The sequence below is a fragment of the Panulirus ornatus genome, chromosome 31 (assembly GCF_036320965.1).
Source record: "Panulirus ornatus isolate Po-2019 chromosome 31, ASM3632096v1, whole genome shotgun sequence".
NCBI lineage: Eukaryota > Metazoa > Arthropoda > Malacostraca > Decapoda > Palinuridae > Panulirus > Panulirus ornatus.
Window position 1 is genome coordinate 3,652,915 of NC_092254.1, and position 21,230 is coordinate 3,674,144.

General features: G+C 40.5%; 1 protein-coding gene across 5 annotated transcripts in view; it reads left to right on the forward strand.

Annotated features, from left to right (window-relative positions):
• sl (small wing phospholipase C gamma 1) overlaps window positions 1-21,230 on the forward strand; it is a 103,192-nt gene that overhangs the window by 48,817 nt on the left and 33,145 nt on the right. For 4 of the 5 annotated variants that reach the window (XM_071680376.1, XM_071680375.1, XM_071680373.1 and 1 more), the window contains 3 exons: window positions 233-337; window positions 664-856; window positions 7,469-10,728. In XM_071680376.1, coding sequence (XP_071536477.1) covers window positions 233-337; window positions 664-810 — 252 coding nt within the window. In that variant the 3' untranslated portion in view covers window positions 811-856; window positions 7,469-10,728. Of the gene's footprint in view, window positions 1-232; window positions 338-663; window positions 857-7,468; window positions 10,729-21,230 lie in introns of those variants that run through there. The other variant, XM_071680374.1, reaches the window with a different exon arrangement.

The window sequence follows — 21,230 nt, forward strand, 5'->3', positions numbered from 1 at the left end:
TTGGCTAGGTCTGTTCTATGAGTAATAAGTGCTGTTGGCTAGGTCTGTTCTATGAGTAATAAGTACTGTTGGCTAGGTCTGTTCTATGAGTACTGTTGGTCCATTCAGTAGTGTAAGCAGATAAGAAATGAAGATTATAAGTTGACATTGTGGTTCCAGGTTTTGAGCATGTAATGAGTTATTCAGGTATCACAGTAATTAATCTGTTCTTAAGATATATATTTATGACCAGGTGACATGTGTACGAGAAGGCTACCGCAGCGTACCACTTAAGAACGCCTACTCTGAGGAGATTGAACTAGCATCCCTACTTATTCACCTCAAGATTACCAGAGATGTAGGTATTTCATTGTATTGCCTACCTTATTCTTTTTATTTATATTGAATTATATGGACTATTTATTGCATTCATATTGTTTAAACTTTCAGATTAGTGAAACAGCTATGAAAACTCACAGCACATGATCCAGCAATGTTTACTGACCCCCATATTAATCTAGTAATACCTATTGACTTCCAGACTCACTCACCCACATGTACATATGTATACACCTTTTTTTATTCGTGTATTCCCAATCACCATTCATTTTTCAGTGCACAAAATCTTGTTCTTAATTTTCTTGATGTCAACACTATTGTTAATGGAAATGAAAAAATTTGCAGGATGAGTACCAAACTATGCTGGACCATAGGGCTCAAATCATTGAGATGCTTGAAGATGCAAGACACAGCACTGATGAAGAACGCATTTCACTTCTTGAAAGGAGATTAAAAAGGCTTGAAACCGATATGAACATAAAGCAAAATTGATGTAGAGATTATGAACTTAAGTACCACTACCTCACCACTCTTCTAAGTAAGTTATGTAGAGATTCAGTTCCTTGGTAAATATTGAGATAATCTCTCAAAAAATGGTGATGACATTGTAGATTCCCTCCATAGGTTTGTAATTACTTCTGTTGATTGGTTTATCAGGTTATTCAAAGTATATATGGTCAAAGATGAGATGACTGAGGACTAGGAGAATGCTGGAATGTTGAATATACCTGGCAAGGTGTAAGGAAGAATGTTAATTCATTTAATGGTGATGTGCACAGATCATTATCTGATGGGCAAAGAGTATTGTGGTTTCAAAAAAGGTAAAGGGAGGGTACGCAGACTCGGTGTTTGCTTTGAAGAATCTGTGTAAGAAGTACTTTGATAAAAAGAGTGAACTGCATTGGACATTTATGGACTTTGTAAAAGCATATGATAAGGTTGACATACTGGCCTTTTGGAAGATGCTGTAAGTATATGGATTTGACGGAGTGTTACTAAATGCACTGGGGAAACTTTATGAAGTTGTCCTTGATACAGCTGCTTACTCACTCTTCATTCTTGCTGGCACTCAAAACTTAAAAGAAGCAAAAAGAACTCCACTGGAACTAGCCCATACAGTTTATCAGACTTCCATGTAAATCACTAGCAGTTCAAGTAATTAGATGTTTTCAGAAATTCGACTGCACATCAAAATTCCATGCATCTGGAAACTTCCCAGTATAGTACCTGTCCTGAAGAACCCAAAACCTTAGACTCCCCTTCCTCTTACTGCCCCATATCACTGTTATCATCAATTTCCAAATCCTTCTGCAACCTTATTTGCAACAAGGTCGGCCAACTTAACCCATTTCCCAACCACCCTACAAATATGGCTTTAGACCCTGTCACTCCACCACCACACCTACACACAAACCTTACACAATACATCCCAGATGGCTTTAGCCATCATGCATAGTACTGGTTTTACTAGACATCAACAAAGTATTTGACAGTGTCCCCTGACATATCCTCACACAAAAGATACTTGACACCACACTTCATGAGAATTAACAGTGGTTAGCCAACTACATAGCTGGACTCTGTGACGGTCACTCACAAAGGATTAAACTCTAAAATCTACAGTGGAGTTCCAAAGGGACAATCTTCTCTCTCACCCTCTTCAATATCTCCTCTACCCTTGCAAACCATATGAGAAAGTCTTTTTACACACAGATAACCTTACAGTTACATCTTAGCACTCTAACACTGCAAGAACAACAACAACAGACAAGCAACACTACATCACTCAACTAGACTGGCTTACTCAAAACAAAACTAATGCATCCAATACACTCATAACCCCTAACAGACATGAATTCATCCTCCATTCTCCCATAATCCTGAATAACTAACCAATTCCTCTAAACACCAGTCATTCTAGGCATCACGTATGACAGACACATAACTTACATTTCTTACACTACAGACGTTAACACTGTTTCAAGGGATGGCCTAAGTAAAATCATAGTACTGGGCATTCCAATGTATATCTGATAAAAGCGGTGGAGCTACACTCAAAGAATGTCTAACCAACTTCTGGGAGTCACAGTCTTTGTCCCTGTTAACTTTGGGTGCCCAAGATAAAGGACCACAGCCACTTGGACCAGGTGGCTTGCAGTGAACATCCCAGGACTGTTCATTGGAGAAGCCAAGAATCCTGGATGACTATGCTTTGTAAAGCCAACTCAGGTAGCTTAAGTTTGGAAAAGATGTTTTCCCTCAAATTTATCGGTTGGTATTTATGTTTTTTATATGTAACATGTTCTAAAGGAGGTACACTTTGTTCTCTTGTGGGGCAAATGTTTGTAAACTTTAAAGAAAGGGAGATGTAACAATAATTAGAGAATATTGTTCAAGCTTTATATAGATTGGGCATGTTATTATTTGTGTTACTGGAAATTACTTTTAAGGGAATTTAAGATGCCAGGTAAAGGAATGTACTTATTATGCTATTTTGTTTTATAAACTCTTATTTGGTACTGTCTCTTTGAGGAGGAGTCCTCTGATGAGGATGTTCTTTCGTCCTCAGCCCACTGAAAACATCACAGCCTCACCAGGTTAGAGAGAGGGGGATGCTTGCAATGTCCTATGTGCTCTCAAAAAAGGTGAAAAGACACATACTGGTATTGCAATGTCTGTTAGGGACCACTGTGTATAGGGCCTTGTTTCAAGCTCTACCACATCTATAGAAAATGTTGATAGTGAAATATGTTTACATTAGTAAACTACCCTTTATGGAGGTAGTTTCTTATTAGTGATGAAAATTTAATTTGATTTTATAAGTTATTTTATTGTTTCACTTTTATATATAAGTGAATTTACGTAGTTACTGAATTTGATTTTGTAAGTGATTTTTGTATATTGTATTTATATTTAAATGGATTTACATAGCCTGTTACAGTACTGAATTTATTTTAGTGTTATGTGATTTTCATATTTATATATTTTTTTTCTTATTTTGCTTTGTCGCTGTCTCCCGCGTTTGCGAGGTAGTGCAAGGAAACAGACAAAAGAAAATGGCCCAACCCACCCCCATACACAATGTACACGCACACACGCCCACACACGCAAATATACATACCTATACATCCCAATGTACACATGTATATACACACACAGACACATACATATATACCCATGCACACAATTCACACTGTCTGCCCCTATTCATTCCCATCGTCACCTCGCCACACATGGAATACCATCCCCCTCCCCCCTCATGTGTGCGAGGTAGCACTAGGAAAAGACAACAAAGGCCCCATTCGTTCACACTCAGTCTCCAGCTGTCACGCAATAATGCCCGAAACCACAGCTCCCTTTCCACATCCAGGCCCCACACAACTTTCCATGGTTTACCCCAGATGCTTCACATGCCCTGATTCAATCCACTGACAGCACGTCAACCCCGGTATACCGCATCGATCCAATTCACTCTATTCCTTGCCCTCCTTTCACCCTCCTGCATGTTCAGGCCCCGATCACACAAAATCTTTTTCACTCCATCTTTCCACCTCCAATTTGGTCTCCCACTTCTCCTCGTTCCCTCCACCTCCAACACATATATCCTCTTGGTCAATCTTTCCTCACTCATTCTCTCCATGTGCCCAAACCATTTCAAAACACCCTCTTCTGCTCTCTCAACCACGCTCTTTTTATTTCCGCACATCTCTCTTACCCTTACATTACTTACTCGATCAAACCACCTCACACCACACATTGTCCTCAAACATCTCATTTCCAGCACATCCATCCTCCTGCGCACAACTCTATCCATAGCCCACGCCTTGCAACCATACAGCATTGTTGGAACCACTATTCCTTCAAACATAGCCATTTTTGCTTTCCGAGATGTTCTCGACCGCCACACATTCTTCAAGGCTCCCAGGATTTTCGCCCCCTCCCCCACCCTATGATTCACTTCCGCTTCCATGGTTCCATCCTGTATAAGTGAATATACATTGCCTGTTACTAACAGTGAGAGACTCTATGATCTCTGAATTTAGAAGTGCTTTACACATATCATTAGTGGGCAGAAGCCACACAGGACTGCCCCTCCAGCATATACTCCCTCTCTCTAACACCATATGTACATATACACATAAATCAACGTATATACACATATACATATTCATACTCGCTCGCCTTCATCTATTCCCGGTGCCATCCTGCCCCACTGGAAACAGCATCACTAACCCCTGCGACAGCGAAGTAGTGCCAGAAAACAAGAAAAAAGGCTACATCCACTCACACTCAGTCTCTAGCTAACATGTGTAATGCACCAAAACCATAGCTCCCTGTCCACATCCAGGCCCCATAGACCTTTCCATGGTTTACCCCAAACATTTCATATGCCATGGCTCATTCCATTGACAGTACGTTGACCCCAGTATTCCACTTCGTTCCTATTCACTCTATTCTGTGCATGCCTTTCTCCCTCCTGCATGCTCAGGCCCTAATCACTCAAAATCACTTTCACTTCATCCCTCCATCTCCAATTTGGTCTCCCTCTTCTCCTTGTTCCCACCACCTCTGACACATATATCCTCTCTGTCAGTCTTTTCCCACTCATTCTCTCCATATGTCCAAACCATTTCAACACACTCTCGTCTGCTCTTTCAGCCACATTCTTTTTATTACCGCACATCTCTCTTACGTGTTCATGACTTACTTGATCAATTCTGACACATCCACCCTCCTCTGTACATCCGTAGGTAAAGCCCATGTATCACAACTATATGATATTGTTGGAACTACTGTTCCTTCAAACATACCCATTTATACTTCCCAAGACAATGTTATCTCTTTCCAAGCATTCTTCATTGCTCCCAGATAGGAAGAATTGTGTCAAGAAGGAGCATATTTGGAGCAAAGTTTGGAGATCAGATTTTGGCAGCTGGCTTTCTCTTGGCTTTTTGATGCTATCAGCTGGACTAGCAAGCTGTCATTGGCACAGGGGTAATGTGCAGTTTCTTCATTGGCTAGAGACGACATCACAGGTGTAGCGTGTGGATTGACGTTGGATTAGTTTACAAGATTGCACTTGAATGATCTTATGGATATCTTTTCACTGAAGGGTCTTAGCATGAAATGCATTTTGATTTAACAGCATTCTGTCTACATATGGATGTATACAGATAACAGGTAGTATTATAGTGCATGAAATAATAAGAAAATGAAAACAGAAAGTTCCATGCTTACACAACAGCCTTTTTTTTGTGTTGAAGGCTCTATTCACACACAGAAGTCCAAATCAAGGCTGGGCCTTGATTGAAATTATGAAAGGGAAAGAGAAAAGGCAAAAGGAAGTAAAATACCTGTTTTTTTTTAAAATGTGCCAGGTCATAGTTATTGTGAAAGATAAAATGATAGAGAGTTCCAAAGCATCGACTTATAGGGAAAGAAGGAGTTATCAAAATGGCCCACCCTTGAGTTGCTGATGGCCACACAGTAATTATGTGATGCAGCAGCTTGTTGAGCATTGCATGGTCTAGCTGGTGGTGAGGGCACACAAGCAGCCAGCTCTTGGGAGCAAAAACCAGTATAATACCTGTAGAAGAGGGAAAGTTTATAAATTTGACCACTTTCAACTCTGTCAAGTAAGGATGCATAGCTAGAACCACCCCAGATGTGAGAGCAGTACTCTAAACAAGGACAAATCAGTCTTTTGTATAAATGGAGCAACTGTTCAGAAGATGAAATTTAAGCATTTAAACAGGATACCCAGTTCCTTAGAGGCAGACTCAATTATTTCCATAACATGGTGTTTCCAAGAAAGAGCAGATGTTAAAACAATACCAAGTATATTCATTGAGTCATGAGGAGGAATTACAGAACCATCAAAGAAGAGATGAGAGTTGTTAGGAGGCTTAATAGAGAGATGGGTAGAAACTGATTCTTGAAGGCATTAAACTTAACTAAATTTCATCTAACCCACTGAGATATCCTGTCCAAGCCCAAGTTTATGAAGGAGGTTGTGCCAAGATGAGATGCAGATAGAGTGAGAGAAGGAGCAGAATTGAAGGATGTGAATGAATGCAGTGTTGAGTCATCAGCATATGAGTGCATTTGATTATTTGTGAAGAAATTGTTGAAAAAAAGAAAAATTCAGGTGCTGATATACAACTGGGTTTGATGGGCAAAGGTTGGGAATGTTAGCGAAACCAGAGTTACCTAAGAAGTTTAATTTCAGTTTTCTGATTTTTGGATAATGGATTTTAAACCTGTATGATTTTTTTCATTATTTTTCTTAATTGTACCACTTGTCCAAGTCTAAGCCCATTTCATATCTTCAAGGGTTTTATTTGCCCAAATTTGTTGTACTAGTCACACATTTTGGGTGGTTCTTCCACCTTTTTTATTATTCAGGGTGAAATCAGAATCCTGCAATCTCATTCATTCTCCCGGGATCTCTTTTTAACCATCCCTTTCTGTACATCACGATGGTGTTCTTATCACTTTGTTCTTCAGGGATTATTTTGGTTGTTGTTCTCCACTGTTCTCATTATCGGTCTATGTCTGTACTGTTTTCATCATGCCTTTGAACAGCCAAGGCCTGGAATTTTCCTCATGTCTTTGTCTCTCCCATCCTTGTCCGATAACCTTTCTGCTTTCAAGACTCAGTCCTACAAATGCCTGTAAAGCCCTGGTTAATTTTTGTTTTCTTTCATTTTATTCCTTTTCTCTTGAGATGGCTTTTGACTGGACCATGTTTTGCATGTGCCATTGTTGATTTCTGTAAGAAAAAAAATATGTATTTACTTTCTGATGATAATTTTTAAAGTATGAAAGGAAGTGTCTTATAACAAATATTTGTTTCTACTTCTTCACATGTACTGTACTTAGCAGGAAAACTAATTTTTTTCCAGATATTTTTAGTGTAGATATTTGCTGACTGCTGCTTCACTTATGTGGTAGTTGGCCGATCCAATTTTAAAAATTCTTTTAAATGTACAAAGCAATGCTCTTAGGTCCTTAGCACTAGCTAAACATGAAACCCATGTTTAGCACAGAAAATGTTTGGGAAAGATTCCATTTCCTGCCTCCTTTGAATGTGGGTAATGGTATATACAACATATCAAGTATTCTGATTATTTTGTCATTGATTTTACAGGAATGGAGTTCCAGTTGGCCTCAGTTTTATTGCAGCATCTCAAGTGATTCATAACTGCAGGGTCTCTGGTGGTCCTCATCTATACAGCAGTGTCACTGATGGTCCTTATGTGTTCAGTAGTGTCTCTGGTGGTCCTCAGCTGTACAGCAGTGTCTGGTGGTCCTCATCTATACAGCAGTGTCACTGATGGTCCTTATGTGTTCACTAGTGTCTCTGGTGGTCCTCAGCTGTACAGCAGTGTGTCTGGTGGTCCTCATCTATACAGCAGTGTCACTGGTGGTCCTTATGTGTTCAGTAGTGTCTCTGGTGGTCCTCAGCTGTACAGCAGTGTGTCTGGTGGTCCTCATCTATACAGCAGTGTCACTGGTGGTCCTTAGGTTTTCAGCAGTGTCTCTGGTGGTTCTCAGCTGTTAAGTGTGTCTTTGGTGGTCCTTAGCTGTACAGCAATGTCTCTGGTGGCTTTCAGCTATACAGCAGTGCCTCTCTTGGTCCTCGGCTGTATAGCAGTGTCTCTGGTGGTTTTTAACTGTACAGCAGTCTCTGGTGGCCCTTAACTGTATGTGTCTTTAGTGGTCCTCAGATCTACAGCAATATTTCTGGTGGTCCTCAACTGTTGAGCAGTGTCTCTGGTGTGCTCAGCTGTAAAGCAGTGTCTTTCGGGGTCCTCAGTTGTATAGCAATGTTTCTGGTGGCCCTAAGCTGAACGTGAGTGCCAATGGAAGTTCTCTCTTGAATAACAGTATTGTTGGTGGTCGTAAGCTGAACAACAGTGTCAGTGGTGTTCCTGAGTTGCAGGGCAATGTCAGTGGTGGTCCTAAGCTGCACAACAATGCCAGTGTTGGTCCTAAGCTACACAACAATGTCAGTGGTGATACTAAGCTGCTAACACTGTCAGTGGTAAGCTGCACAACAATGCCAGTGTTGGTCCTAAGCCACACAACAATGTCAGTGGTGATACTAAGCTGCTAACACTGTCAGTGGTGGTCCTTAGTTGGCAACAGTGTCAATGGTGGTCCTAAGCTGCACGACAGTGTCAGTGGTGGTCCTAAGTTGTACATCAATGCCAGTTGTGGTCCCAACCTGCCAACACTGTCAGTGTTGGTCCTAAGATGCACAGCAGTGTCAGTGATGGTCTGTGTTGAACTAAAGTGTCAGTGGTGGTCTTAAGCTGCATAACAGTGTAGGTGGTGGTCATAAGCTGCACAACAGTGTCAGTGATGGTCTGTGTTGAACTAAAGTGTCAGTGGTGGTCTTAAGCTGCATAACATTGTCATTGCTGGTCCTGTGTTGAACAACAGTGTCATTGTTGGTATTAAGCTACACAACAGTCACTGGTGGTCCTAAATTGCACGTGTCAACAGTGGTTCCAAGCTGCACAGCAATGTCACTGATGGTCCTAAGCTGCTCAAGTCAGTTTCGGTCCTAAGCTGCACAATAGTGTCAGTGATGGTCCTAAGCTGCACAAGTTTCATGTTGTGGTTCTAAGCTGCACCATCGTGTCAGTGATGGTCCTAGATTGCATAAGTCAATGGTGGTCCCAAACTGCACAACAGTGTCAGTGGTGGTCCCAAGCTGCACAGTAGTGTCAGTGGTGGTCCTAAGCTACCCAGCAGTGTCAGTGGTGGTCCCAAGCTGCACAATAGTATCAGTGATAGTCCTAAGCTACCCAGCAGTGTCAGTGGTGGTCCTAAGCTACCCAGCAGTGTCAGTGGTGGTCCTAAGCTACCCAGCAGTGTCAGTGGTGGTCCTAAGCTACCCAACAGTGTCAGTGGTGGTCCCAAGCTGCACAGTAGTGTCAGTGGTGGTCTTAAGCTACCCAACAGTGTCAGTGGTGGTCCCACGCTGCACAGTAGCATCAGTGATAGTCCTAAGCTACCCAGCAGTGTCAGTGGTGGTCCTAAGCTACCCAGCAGTGTCAGTGGTGGTCCTAAGCTACCCAACAGTGTCAGTGGTGGTCCCAAGCTGCACAGTAGTGTCAGTGGTGGTCTTAAGCTACCCAACAGTGTCAGTGGTGGTCCCAAGCTGCACAGTAGTGTCAGTGGTGGTCTTAAGCTACCCAACAGTGTCAGTGGTGGTCCCAAGCTGCACAGTAGCATCAGTGATAATCCTAAGCTACCCAGCAGTGTCAGTGGTGGTCCTAAGCTGCACAACTCTGTCAGTGTCATTGGTGGCCTCTAGCTGCACATAAGTGTTACTTGTCATACTCAGATGTATAGCATGTATGTAGCAGCATCATTAGTGGCCTTAACAAATGTCATCAGTGGGTCCAGACTGGCTGTCGCAAGCGCATATGTACTAAGTTTCCAGCACTAAATAATCTGGAAAGTCCTTATTTGTTTGCTGCCTTATCCTTCAGCAGGTTATGTGAGTTTTCTCTCCGGTCATGGGGCTTCTCACATTTAGCAGGCTAGAGGTATCTTCAATAACTGTCAGCTTGCCTTCTGTTAAATACATGACCATAATTTTAGGTTCATAGCCAAACTGTTATTTATTTATCTACCTATACCATCCTGTTAATATGTATGTAAATGATCTTATAGTGTAATTGCATATAGCTGATGTGTGGGCCATTTTAAAGACACATGTAATCTGGACTTATAACTCACAGGTACAAGCAAGTTTAACGGAGTACAGGCTTGTTAGAAGTGTTCAACTTCAGCCCCCATAAGTCATCTTCTAAGTCATTCTTTTATATATATTCTAAGTTTTTGCTAAATGTTTTATAATATTGTTTACTTGTGAAAAATTTCATGTTTGGTCATTGTTAGCACACAAACAAATCATATTTGTTGGAGACTATCAAAACTTGGATCAATACCGAACAAGTGATTCTGGATAAATTAATTGATTGAAGAGAGCTTGGGCAGGATAACTATCTCATGATAAATTGGTGTGATTTTTGATATTCGAGATGTGGATGATGGTTGTGCATGTTTTGTTGGCTGTTCCAGTTTGTAGTGAACTTCCTGATAATGACAAATAATCATATTTTAGAATAAATTTATAATTTAATTGCTTAAATTTAATTTATTTATTTTGTATACATATGAAAAAGATGATTGTCTTTTATGTAGTTGTCAGTTCCATAATTTTCTATTTGTCAGTATTATTTGTTCATGTCATTATTGCCTGGAACATAATCTGCCTACTTGTACTTAGAGTAACAGGATCTATGCCTTAGATTCGCTGCTTAGTGTACCCTCCATATTTTTGAGAAAAATTTCTGTTTTATAATTAATAAACATTTATTACATACAGAACATTGTTTATTAAATAATGATCACGATTGTTAGTGGTGTCCCATTTACCACTTAACTAAGCACTTGATGAGAATCCATGATAGATAATTAATAGGAACTAAATTAGGAACACTCCTTTAAAGGTGGTTTTATTGTGTCTATTATCTTCATTTTATTGTTTTCCAAACAGCTCTTTATAGAAACAAAAACTATGCTTACATGGATAACTTAAAGTTCATGTGCAAGTTCCGAGATAACTTTTTTGCTCATTCACATGAGACTATGGATTCCATATCAGCATAGTTAATGAATTAGTATTATATTGTATTATATTTTGATAGTAGCATTTATGGATCTGGAGAAGGCATATGATAGAGTTGATAGAGATGCTCTGTGGAAGGTATTAAGAATATATGGTGAGGGAGGCAAGTTGTTAGAAGCAGTGAAAAGTTTTTATCGAGGATGTAAGGCATGTGTACGTGTAGGAAGAGAGGAAAGTGATTGGTTCTCAGTGAATGTAGGTTTGCGGCAGGGGTGTGTGATGTCTCCATGGTTGTTTAATTTGTTTATGGATGGGGTTGTTAGGGAGGTGAATGCAAGAGTTTTGGAAAGAGGGGCAAGTATGAAGTCTGTTGTGGATGAGAGAGCTTAGGAAGTGAGTCAGTTGTTGTTCGCTGATGATACAGCTCTGGTGGCTGATTCATGTGAGAAACTGCAGAAGCTGGTGACTGAGTTTGGTAAAGTGTGTGAAAGAAGAGAGTTAAGAGTAAATGTGAATAAGAGCAAGGTTATTAGGTACAGTAGGGTTGAGGGTCAAGTCAGTCAATTGGGAGGTAAGTTTGAATGGAGAAAAACTGGAGGAAGTAAAGTGTTTTAGATATCTGGGAGTGGATCTGGCAGCGGATGGAACCATGGAAGCGGAAGTGAATCATAGGGTGGGGGAGGGGGCGAAAATCCTGGGAGCCTTGAAGAATGTGTGGAAGTCGAGAACATTATCTCGGAAAGCAAAAATGGCATGTTTGAAGGAATAGTGGTTCCAAAAATGTTGTATGGTTGCGAGGCATGGGCTATGGATAGAGTTGTGCGCAGGAGGGTGGATGTGCTGGAAATGAGATGTTTGAGGACAATGTGTGGTGTGAGGTGGTTTGACCGAGTAAGTAATGTAAGGGTAAGAGAGATGTGTGGAAATAAAAAGAGCGTGGTTGAGAGAGCAGAAGAGGGTGTTTTGAAATGGTTTGGTCACAGGGAGAGAATGAGTGAGGAAAGATTGACCAAGAGGATATATGTGTCGGAGGTGGAGGGAACGAGGAGAAGTGGGAGACCAAATTGGAGGTGGAAAGATGGAGTGAAAAAGATTTTGAGTGATCGGGGCCTGAACATGCAGGGTGAAAGGCGGGCAAGGAATAGAGTGAATTGGATCGATGTGGTATACCGGGGTTGACGTGCTGTCAGTGGATTGAATCAGGGCATGTAAAGCGTCTGGGGTAAACCATGGAAAGTTGTGTGGGGCCTGGATGTGGAAAGGGAGCTGTGGTTTCGGGCATTATTGCATGACAGCTAGAGACTGAGTGTGAACGAATGGGGCCTTTGTTGTCTATTCCTAGCGCTACCTCGCACACATGAGGGGGGAGGGGGATGGTATTCCATGTATGGCGAGGTGGCGATGGGAATGAATAAAGGCAGACAGTGTGAATTGTGTGCATGGGTATATATGTATGTGTCTGTGTGTGTATATATATATGTGTACATTGAGATGTATAGGTATGTATATTTGCGTGTGTGGACGTGTATGTATATACATGTGTATGGGGGTGGGTTGGGCCATTTCTTTCGTCTGTTTCCTTCCGCTACCTCGCAAACGCGGGAGACAGAAAAAAAAAAAAAAATGATAATGGTGACTGTGAATGTAAAATATCATACATGATATGCATGAGCTCTGTAACAAAATACTTAAGTTTCAGAGAGATATATTTTTGGAAAATCAAGAAATCATAAAGGTCATTAAAATATAAACAAGAAAGTATTTCATCAGTACATAATCAGAATTTTGTACAGATGGACAAAACACTTTGATAATCTGAGAGCATTTACATGGAGTTAAAACACTGATTTTTGTCAATAAATTGTTTCAGTGAATATTCATCTTAAACTAATGTAAATTATATGTTTGGAAAAAAACTGTTCACAGGGACTTAAATCATTTCATACTGGAAAGGGTTATAAAGGAATTTTCTTACTGCAGGTGAGAACTAACAAATTTTGAAATATTAAAAATTATTTTTTTGAGTTTTTAAACAGTATGTAATATGATTCGATAAAAACATGACACATTAGCTCTTTTTGGGTACTGCAGTCACTTGAAGTAGGCAACTCTTACCATCAAGGGAAAAATGATAAACAAGCCTCCCATGGTATTTGTAAAGTAATTTGAAGTTCATACATTTGCCACTACCTTGAGCCATACAGTAACATAGTAACCAGGAGTAACTGGTAACTAAGAGGCTAGTAAATGTATGTGCATCTTGAAAGCAGCATCCTTTACATATGTATGCAAGACATATGAAAATGTTAATATGCATGTCCTGCACGTACCCAGTTTTTATTACTGAACTCATATAAGAATACTTCCCACGTATTCTCTGCATGTCATAAAAGGTGACTAAAATGAGAGAGAGCGGGGTGCTGGAAATCCTCCACTCCTGTCTTTACTTTACCAAAAGAAGGAACAGAGAAGGGGGCCAAGTGAGGATATTACCTCAAAGGCTCAGTCCTCTGTTCTTAACACTACTTTACTAATGCGGGAAATGGCGAATGTATGGAATATTTTATTCATTATACTTAATCGCTGTTTCCCGTGTCAGCGAAGTAGCACCAAGAAACTGATGAAAAATGGCCCAATCACTTGTATACACATGTATGTACATAAATGCCCATACACACACTTATACATACATATACATCCAACTACATATACATATATATACATGTACATGTTCATACTTGCTTGCCTTCATCCATTCCCGGTGCCACCCCACCCCACAGGAAACAGCATCGCTACCCCCTGCTTCAGTGAGGTAGCACCAAGAAAACAGACAGAGGCCACATTCATTCACACAGTCTCTCGCTGTCATGTGTAAAGCACTGAAACCACAGCTTCCTATCCACATCCAGGCCTCACAGACCTTTCCATGGTTTACCCCAGATGCTTCACATGCCCTTGGTGTTGATGGACTCTGCCTGCTCATTACACTGCAAATGAAAAGTCACCTCTGGCAAGGCTGTATCATTGGGAATAAAGTCTCATTAAGGAACTTCTCACTCAAAAGAATTCTACATTTCCCTTGCTAATGGAAGGCTGCAGTAGCCTTTAGAATGGCACCAGATAGCATCAAAACTCATGAATATTTGTCCTGGAATAATTAGACAATTATATATTACCTCAAATCCCCTTGTGATGACATGGGTATAAGGGACGTGACACTCATGATACATTAAGAGCTCCAAGTATGTGCAAAGGGACTACATCACAAGGCAGTGGCCCAAGAGTAAGAGCTCCCCATGGAAGGGATGGTAGAACCAAAAACACTTCTTTTGGCCTGCAACACTAGATGGGCCAGAACCCCTTATGTTCACTTCCAAACTTGTGCCCATAAGGATATGGTTTGAACCAAAGAGAGGGCAATTTTTAACCTGCATCACTTCATTCATGACACAGAAACTTCAAGAGAATAAGACAAAATGCTGTAAGTGCAACAGGTGGTTTTCATCTTTCAAGTTGAAAATGTAAATAGTTACATGAAATTTTTTACTTAATGGAATTTCTTTTTCTAATCTGACATTTTTATCATAAAAAACACACAGCAAGAGCTGACAATATATAACTTTTAATGAATATTATCTACAAATAATGATAGTTTGAGGACTTCTGAAAAGATTCCAACTTCAATCTGTTATCTTCATTATGCCTTATAGTATAGTCTTCCTAGATGGGCAAACATTAGTCATCCTACTTGTACATTTTTTCTGGCTGGGTAAACATTAATCATCCTACCTGCACATTTTTCTTAGCTGGACAAATATTATTTATCCTACCTGTATATTATTCCTAGCTGGGTAAACATTTGTCATCCAAACTGTACATTCTTCCTAGCTGGGTAAACATTCATCATCCAAAACTTAAATTTTTCTTAGCTGAGCAAACAAAAGTCATCTTACCTGCAAATTCCTCCTAGCTGGGTAAACATTAATCATCCTCTCTGTAAATTATTCATAGCAGGATAAACATTGGTCATCCTACCTCTATAACCTTCTTAGCTGGATAAGCATGTCATCTTACATCTACCAATAGGGTCTGCTCAAGTGTAGTTTAAACCTAAAATACATGGGCACAACAAAATAGCCTTAAGAGTTCCGGTCATTAAGTAATCCCAATAGGTCTTAACATTAATAAATTACCCTTCATTGTGAACATAGTACCTTAAATCAATATTCACTAGAAAACTGAAAACCTAATCTTAATCACCTAAGACCACTTATTCCTTACAACCATGACAGAGAGTTAGAAAGTACTTATGAAGCTGTGCTGAAGCCAATTTCTTATGGAACTTAACATGTAGAAAACTGCAAAATTGGAGACTGAGTTTGGAAGAGTGTGTGAAAGGAAGAAGTTTAGTGTAAATGTGGCTAAAAGTAAGTTTATTATGTTTAGCAGGGTAAAGGGACTGGTTAGTTGTGGTGTGGGTTTGAATTAAGAAAATTTGGAGGAAGTAAAGTGTTTTACATACCTAGGAGTCGAAGTGGGTGAGGGGGTGAAAAAAGGGTATTAACTTGGAAGGCACAAATGGGTATGTTTGAAGGTATAGTAGTCCCAATAATGTTATATGGATGCAAAGCATTAGCTATATATGAGGAAGTGCGATGAAGGGTGGATGTGTTCGAAATGAAATGTTTAAGGATAATATGTTGGTTTGGTCAAGTAAGTACTAAAGGGTAAGAGATAGATATAGTAATGAAAAAGAGTGTAGATGACAAGAGTTGAAGAGGGTGTGCTGAAATAGTTTGGACACATGGAGAGAATGAGTGTGAAGCTGTTGGCAAAGAGGATATATATGTCAGAAGAGAAGGGAACAAGAAAAAGTAGACCAAAGTAGAGATGGAAGGATGGAGTCAAAAATATTTTAAGTGACTAGGGCTGAACATGCATGAGTGAAAGGCATGTGCAGCATAGAGTGAATTGGAATGATGTGGTATACTGGGGTTGATGTGCTTTCAATGGACTGAACCAGGGCTTGTGAAACAGTCAGGGTACACATGGAAAGGTTTTTGGTGACTGGTTGTGGATGGGGAGCTGTGGTTTTGGTACATTCCACATGACAGCTAGAGAATGGATTTGAGTGAATGCAGCCTTTCTTGCTCTGTTCCAGGGACTACTTGCTAATGCAGAAAATGGTGATCAAGTATGAAAAAATTACACACACACACACACACGCACACATATATTTTTTTTTTTATTATACTTTGTCGCTGTCTCCCGCGTTTGCGAGGTAGCGCAAGGAAACAGACAAAAGAAATGGCCCAACCCCCCCCATACACATGTATATACATACGTCCACACACGCAAATATACATACCTACACAGCTTTCCATGGTTTACCCCAGACGCTTCACATGCCTTGATTCAATCCACTGACAGCACGTCAACCCCGGTATACCACATCGCTCCAATTCACTCTATTCCTTGCCCTCCTTTCACCCTCCTGCATGTTCAGGCCCCGATCACACAAAATCTTTTTCACTCCATCTTTCCACCTCCAATTTGGTCTCCCTCTTCTCCTCGTTCCCTCCACCTCCGACACATATATCCTCTTGGTCAATCTTTCCTCACTCATTCTCTCCATGTGCCCAAACCATTTCAAAACACCCTCTTCTGCTCTCTCAACCACGCTCTTTTTATTTCCACACATCTCTCTTACCCTTACGTTACTCACTCGATCAAACCACCTCACTCCACACATTGTCCTCAAACATCTCATTTCCAGCACCTCCATCCTCCTGCGCACAAATCTATCCATAGCCCACGCCTCGCAACCATACAACATTGTTGGAACCACTATTCCTTCAAACATAGCCATTTTTGCTTTCCGAGATAATGTTCTCGACTTCCACACATTCTTCAAGGCCCCCAGAATTTTCGCCCCCTCCCCCACCCTATGATCCACTTCCACTTCCATGGTTCCATCTGCTGCCAGATCCACTCCCAGATATCTAAAACACTTCACTTCCTCCAGTTTTTCTCCATTCAAACTCACCTCCCAATTGACTTGACCCTCAACCCTACTGTACCTAATAACCTTGCTCTTATTCACATTTACTCTTAACTTTCTTCTTCCACACACTTTACCAAACTCAGTCACCATATATATATATATATATATATATATATATATATATATATATATATATATATATATATATATATTATTTACCAACTCATTTTCCCTAACCCTCGCACTTTGCACACCAACTCGACCAAAACACCCTATATCTGCCACTCTATCATCAAACACATTCAACAAACCTTCAAAATACTCACTCCATCTCCTTCTCACATCACCACTACTTGTTATCACCTCCCCATTTGCGCCCTTCACTGAAGTTCCCATTTGCTCCCTTGTCTTACGCACTTTATTTACCTCCTTCCAGAACATCTTTTTATTCTCCCTAAAATTTAATGATACTCTCTCACCCCAACTCTCATTTGCCCTTTTTTTCACCTCTTGCACCTTTCTCTTGACCTCCTGTCTCTTTCTTTTATACGTCTCCCACTCAATTTCATTTTTTCCCTGTAAACAGAGAAGAGGTAGTAAAAGCTTTGCGGAAGATGAAAGCCGGCAAGGCAGCAGGTTTGGATGGTATTGCAGTGGAATTTATTAAAAAAGGGGGTGACTGTATTGTTGACTGGTTGGTAAGGTTATTTAATGTGTGTATGGTGAGGTGCCTGAGGATTGGCAGAATGCGTGCATAGTGCCATTGTACAAAGGCAAAGGGGATAAGAGTGAGTGCTCAAATTACAGAGGTATAAGTTTGTTGAGTATTCCTGGCAAATTATATGGGAGGGTATTGATTGAGAGGGTGAAGGCATGTACAGAGCATCAGATTGGGGAAGAGCAGTGTGGTTTCAGAAGTGGTAGAGGATGTGTGGATCAGGTGTTTGCTTTGAAGAATGTATGTGAGAAATACTTAGAAAAGCAAATGGATTTGTATGTAGCATTTATGGATCTGGAGAAGGCATATGATAGAGTTGATAGAGATGCTCTGTGGAAGGTATTAAGAATATATGGTGTGGGAGGCAAGTTGTTAGAAGCAGTGAAAAGTTTTTATCGAGGATGTAAGGCATGTGTACGTGTAGGAAGAGAGGAAAGTGATTGGTTCTCAGTGAATGTAGGTTTGCGGCAGGGGTGTGTGATGTCTCCATGGTTGTTTAATTTGTTTATGGATGGGGTTGTTAGGGAGGTGAATGCAAGAGTTTTGGAAAGAGGGGCAAATATGAAGTCTGTTGGGGATGAGAGAGCTTGGGAAGTGAGTCAGTTGTTGTTCGCTGATGATACAGCGCTGGTGGCTGATTCATGTGAGAAACTGCAGAAGCTGGTGACTGAGTTTGGTAAAGTGTGTGAAAGAAGAAAGTTAAGAGTAAATGTGAATAAGAGCAAGGTTATTAGGTACAGTAGGGTTGAGGGTCAATTCAATTGGGAGGTGAGTTTGAATGGAGAAAAACTGGAGGAAGTGAAGTGTTTTAGATATCTGGGAGTGGATCTGGCAGCGGATGGAACCATGGAAGCGGAAGTGGATCATAGGGTGGGGGAGGGGGCGAAAATTCTGGGAGCCTTGAAGAATGTGTGGAAGTCGAGAACATTATCTCGGAAAGCAAAAATGGGTATGTTTGAAGGAATAGTGGTTCCAACAATGTTGTATGGTTGCGAGGCGTGGACTATGGATAGAGTTGTGCGCAGGAGGATGGATGTGCTGGAAATGAGATGTTTGAGGACAATGTGTGGTGTGAGGTGGTTTGATCGAGTAAGTAACGTAAGGGTAAGAGAGATGTGTGGAAATAAAAAGAGCGTGGTTGAGAGAGCAGAAGAGGGTGTTTTAAAATGGTTTGGTCACATGGAGAGAATGAGTGAGGAAAGATTGACCAAGAGGATATATGTGTCGGAGGTGGAGGGAACGAGGAGAAGAGGGAGACCAAATTGGAGGTGGAAAGATGGAGTGAAAAAGATTTTGAGTGATCGGGGCCTGAACATGCAGGAGGGTGAAAGGAGGGCAAAGAATAGAGTGAATTGGAGCGATGTGGTATACCGGGGTTGATGTGCTGTCAGTGGATTGAATCAAGGCATGTTTGAGTTTTTAAACAGTATGTAATATGATTCGATAAAAACATGACACATTAGCTCTTTTTGGGTACTGCAGTCACTTGAAGTAGGCAACTCTTACCATCAAGGGAAAAATGATAAACAAGCCTCCCATGGTATTTGTAAAGTAATTTGAAGTTCATACATTTGCCACTACCTTGAGCCATACAGTAACATAGTAACCAGGAGTAACTGGTAACTAAGAGGCTAGTAAATGTATGTGCATCTTGAAAGCAGCATCCTTTACATATGTATGCAAGACATATGAAAATGTTAATATGCATGTCCTGCACGTACCCAGTTTTTATTACTGAACTCATATAAGAATACTTCCCACGTATTCTCTGCATGTCATAAAAGGTGACTAAAATGAGAGAGAGCGGGGTGCTGGAAATCCTCCACTCCTGTCTTTACTTTACCAAAAGAAGGAACAGAGAAGGGGGCCAAGTGAGGATATTACCTCAAAGGCTCAGTCCTCTGTTCTTAACACTACTTTACTAATGCGGGAAATGGCGAATGTATGGAATATTTTATTCATTATACTTAATCGCTGTTTTCCCGTGTCAGCGAAGTAGCACCAAGAAACTGATGAAAAATGGCCCAATCACTTGTATACACATGTATGTACATAAATGCCCATACACACACTTATACATACATATACATCCAACTACATATACATCTATATACATGTACATGTTCATACTTGCTTGCCTTCATCCATTCCCGGTGCCACCCACCCCACAGGAAACAGCATCGCTACCCCCTGCTTCAGTGAGGTAGCACCAAGAAAACAGACAGAGGCCACATTCATTCACACAGTCTCTCGCTGTCATGTGTAAAGCACTGAAACCACAGCTTCCTATCCACATCCAGGCCTCACAGACCTTTCCATGGTTTACCCCAGATGCTTCACATGCCCTTGGTGTTGATGGACTCTGCCTGCTCATTACACTGCAAATGAAAAGTCACCTCTGGCAAGGCTGTATCATTGGGAATAAAGTCTCATTAAGGAACTTCTCACTCAAAAGAATTCTACATTTCCCTTGCTAATGGAAGGCTGCAGTAGCCTTTAGAATGGCACCAGATAGCATCAAAACTCATGAATATTTGTCCTGGAATAATTAGACAATTATATATTACCTCAAATCCCCTTGTGATGACATGGGTATAAGGGACGTGACACTCATGATACATTAAGAGCTCCAAGTATGTGCAAAGGGACTACATCACAAGGCAGTGGCCCAAGAGTAAGAGCTCCCATGGAAGGGATGGTAGAACCAAAAACACTTCTTTTGGCCTGCAACACTAGATGGGCCAGAACCCCTTATGTTCACTTCCAAACTTGTGCCCATAAGGATATGGTTTGAACCAAAGAGAGGGCAATTTTTAACCTGCATCACTTCATTCATGACACAGAAACTTCAAGAGAATAAGACAAAATGCTGTAAGTGCAACAGGTGGTTTTCATCTTTCAAGTTGAAAATGTAAATAGTTACATGAAATTTTTTACTTAATGGAATTTCTTTTTCTAATCTGACATTTTTATCATAAAAAACACACAGCAAGAGCTGACAATATATAACTTTTAATGAATATTATCTACAAATAATGATAGTTTGAGGACTTCTGAAAAGATTCCAACTTCAATCTGTTATCTTCATTATGCCTTATAGTATAGTCTTCCTAGATGGGCAAACATTAGTCATCCTACTTGTACATTTTTTCTGGCTGGGTAAACATTAATCATCCTACCTGCACATTTTTCTTAGCTGGACAAATATTATTTATCCTACCTGTATATTATTCCTAGCTGGGTAAACATTTGTCATCCAAACTGTACATTCTTCCTAGCTGGGTAAACATTCATCATCCAAAACTTAAATTTTTCTTAGCTGAGCAAACAAAAGTCATCTTACCTGCAAATTCCTCCTAGCTGGGTAAACATTAATCATCCTCTCTGTAAATTATTCATAGCAGGATAAACATTGGTCATCCTACCTCTATAACCTTCTTAGCTGGATAAGCATGTCATCTTACATCTACCAATAGGGTCTGCTCAAGTGTAGTTTAAACCTAAAATACATGGGCACAACAAAATAGCCTTAAGAGTTC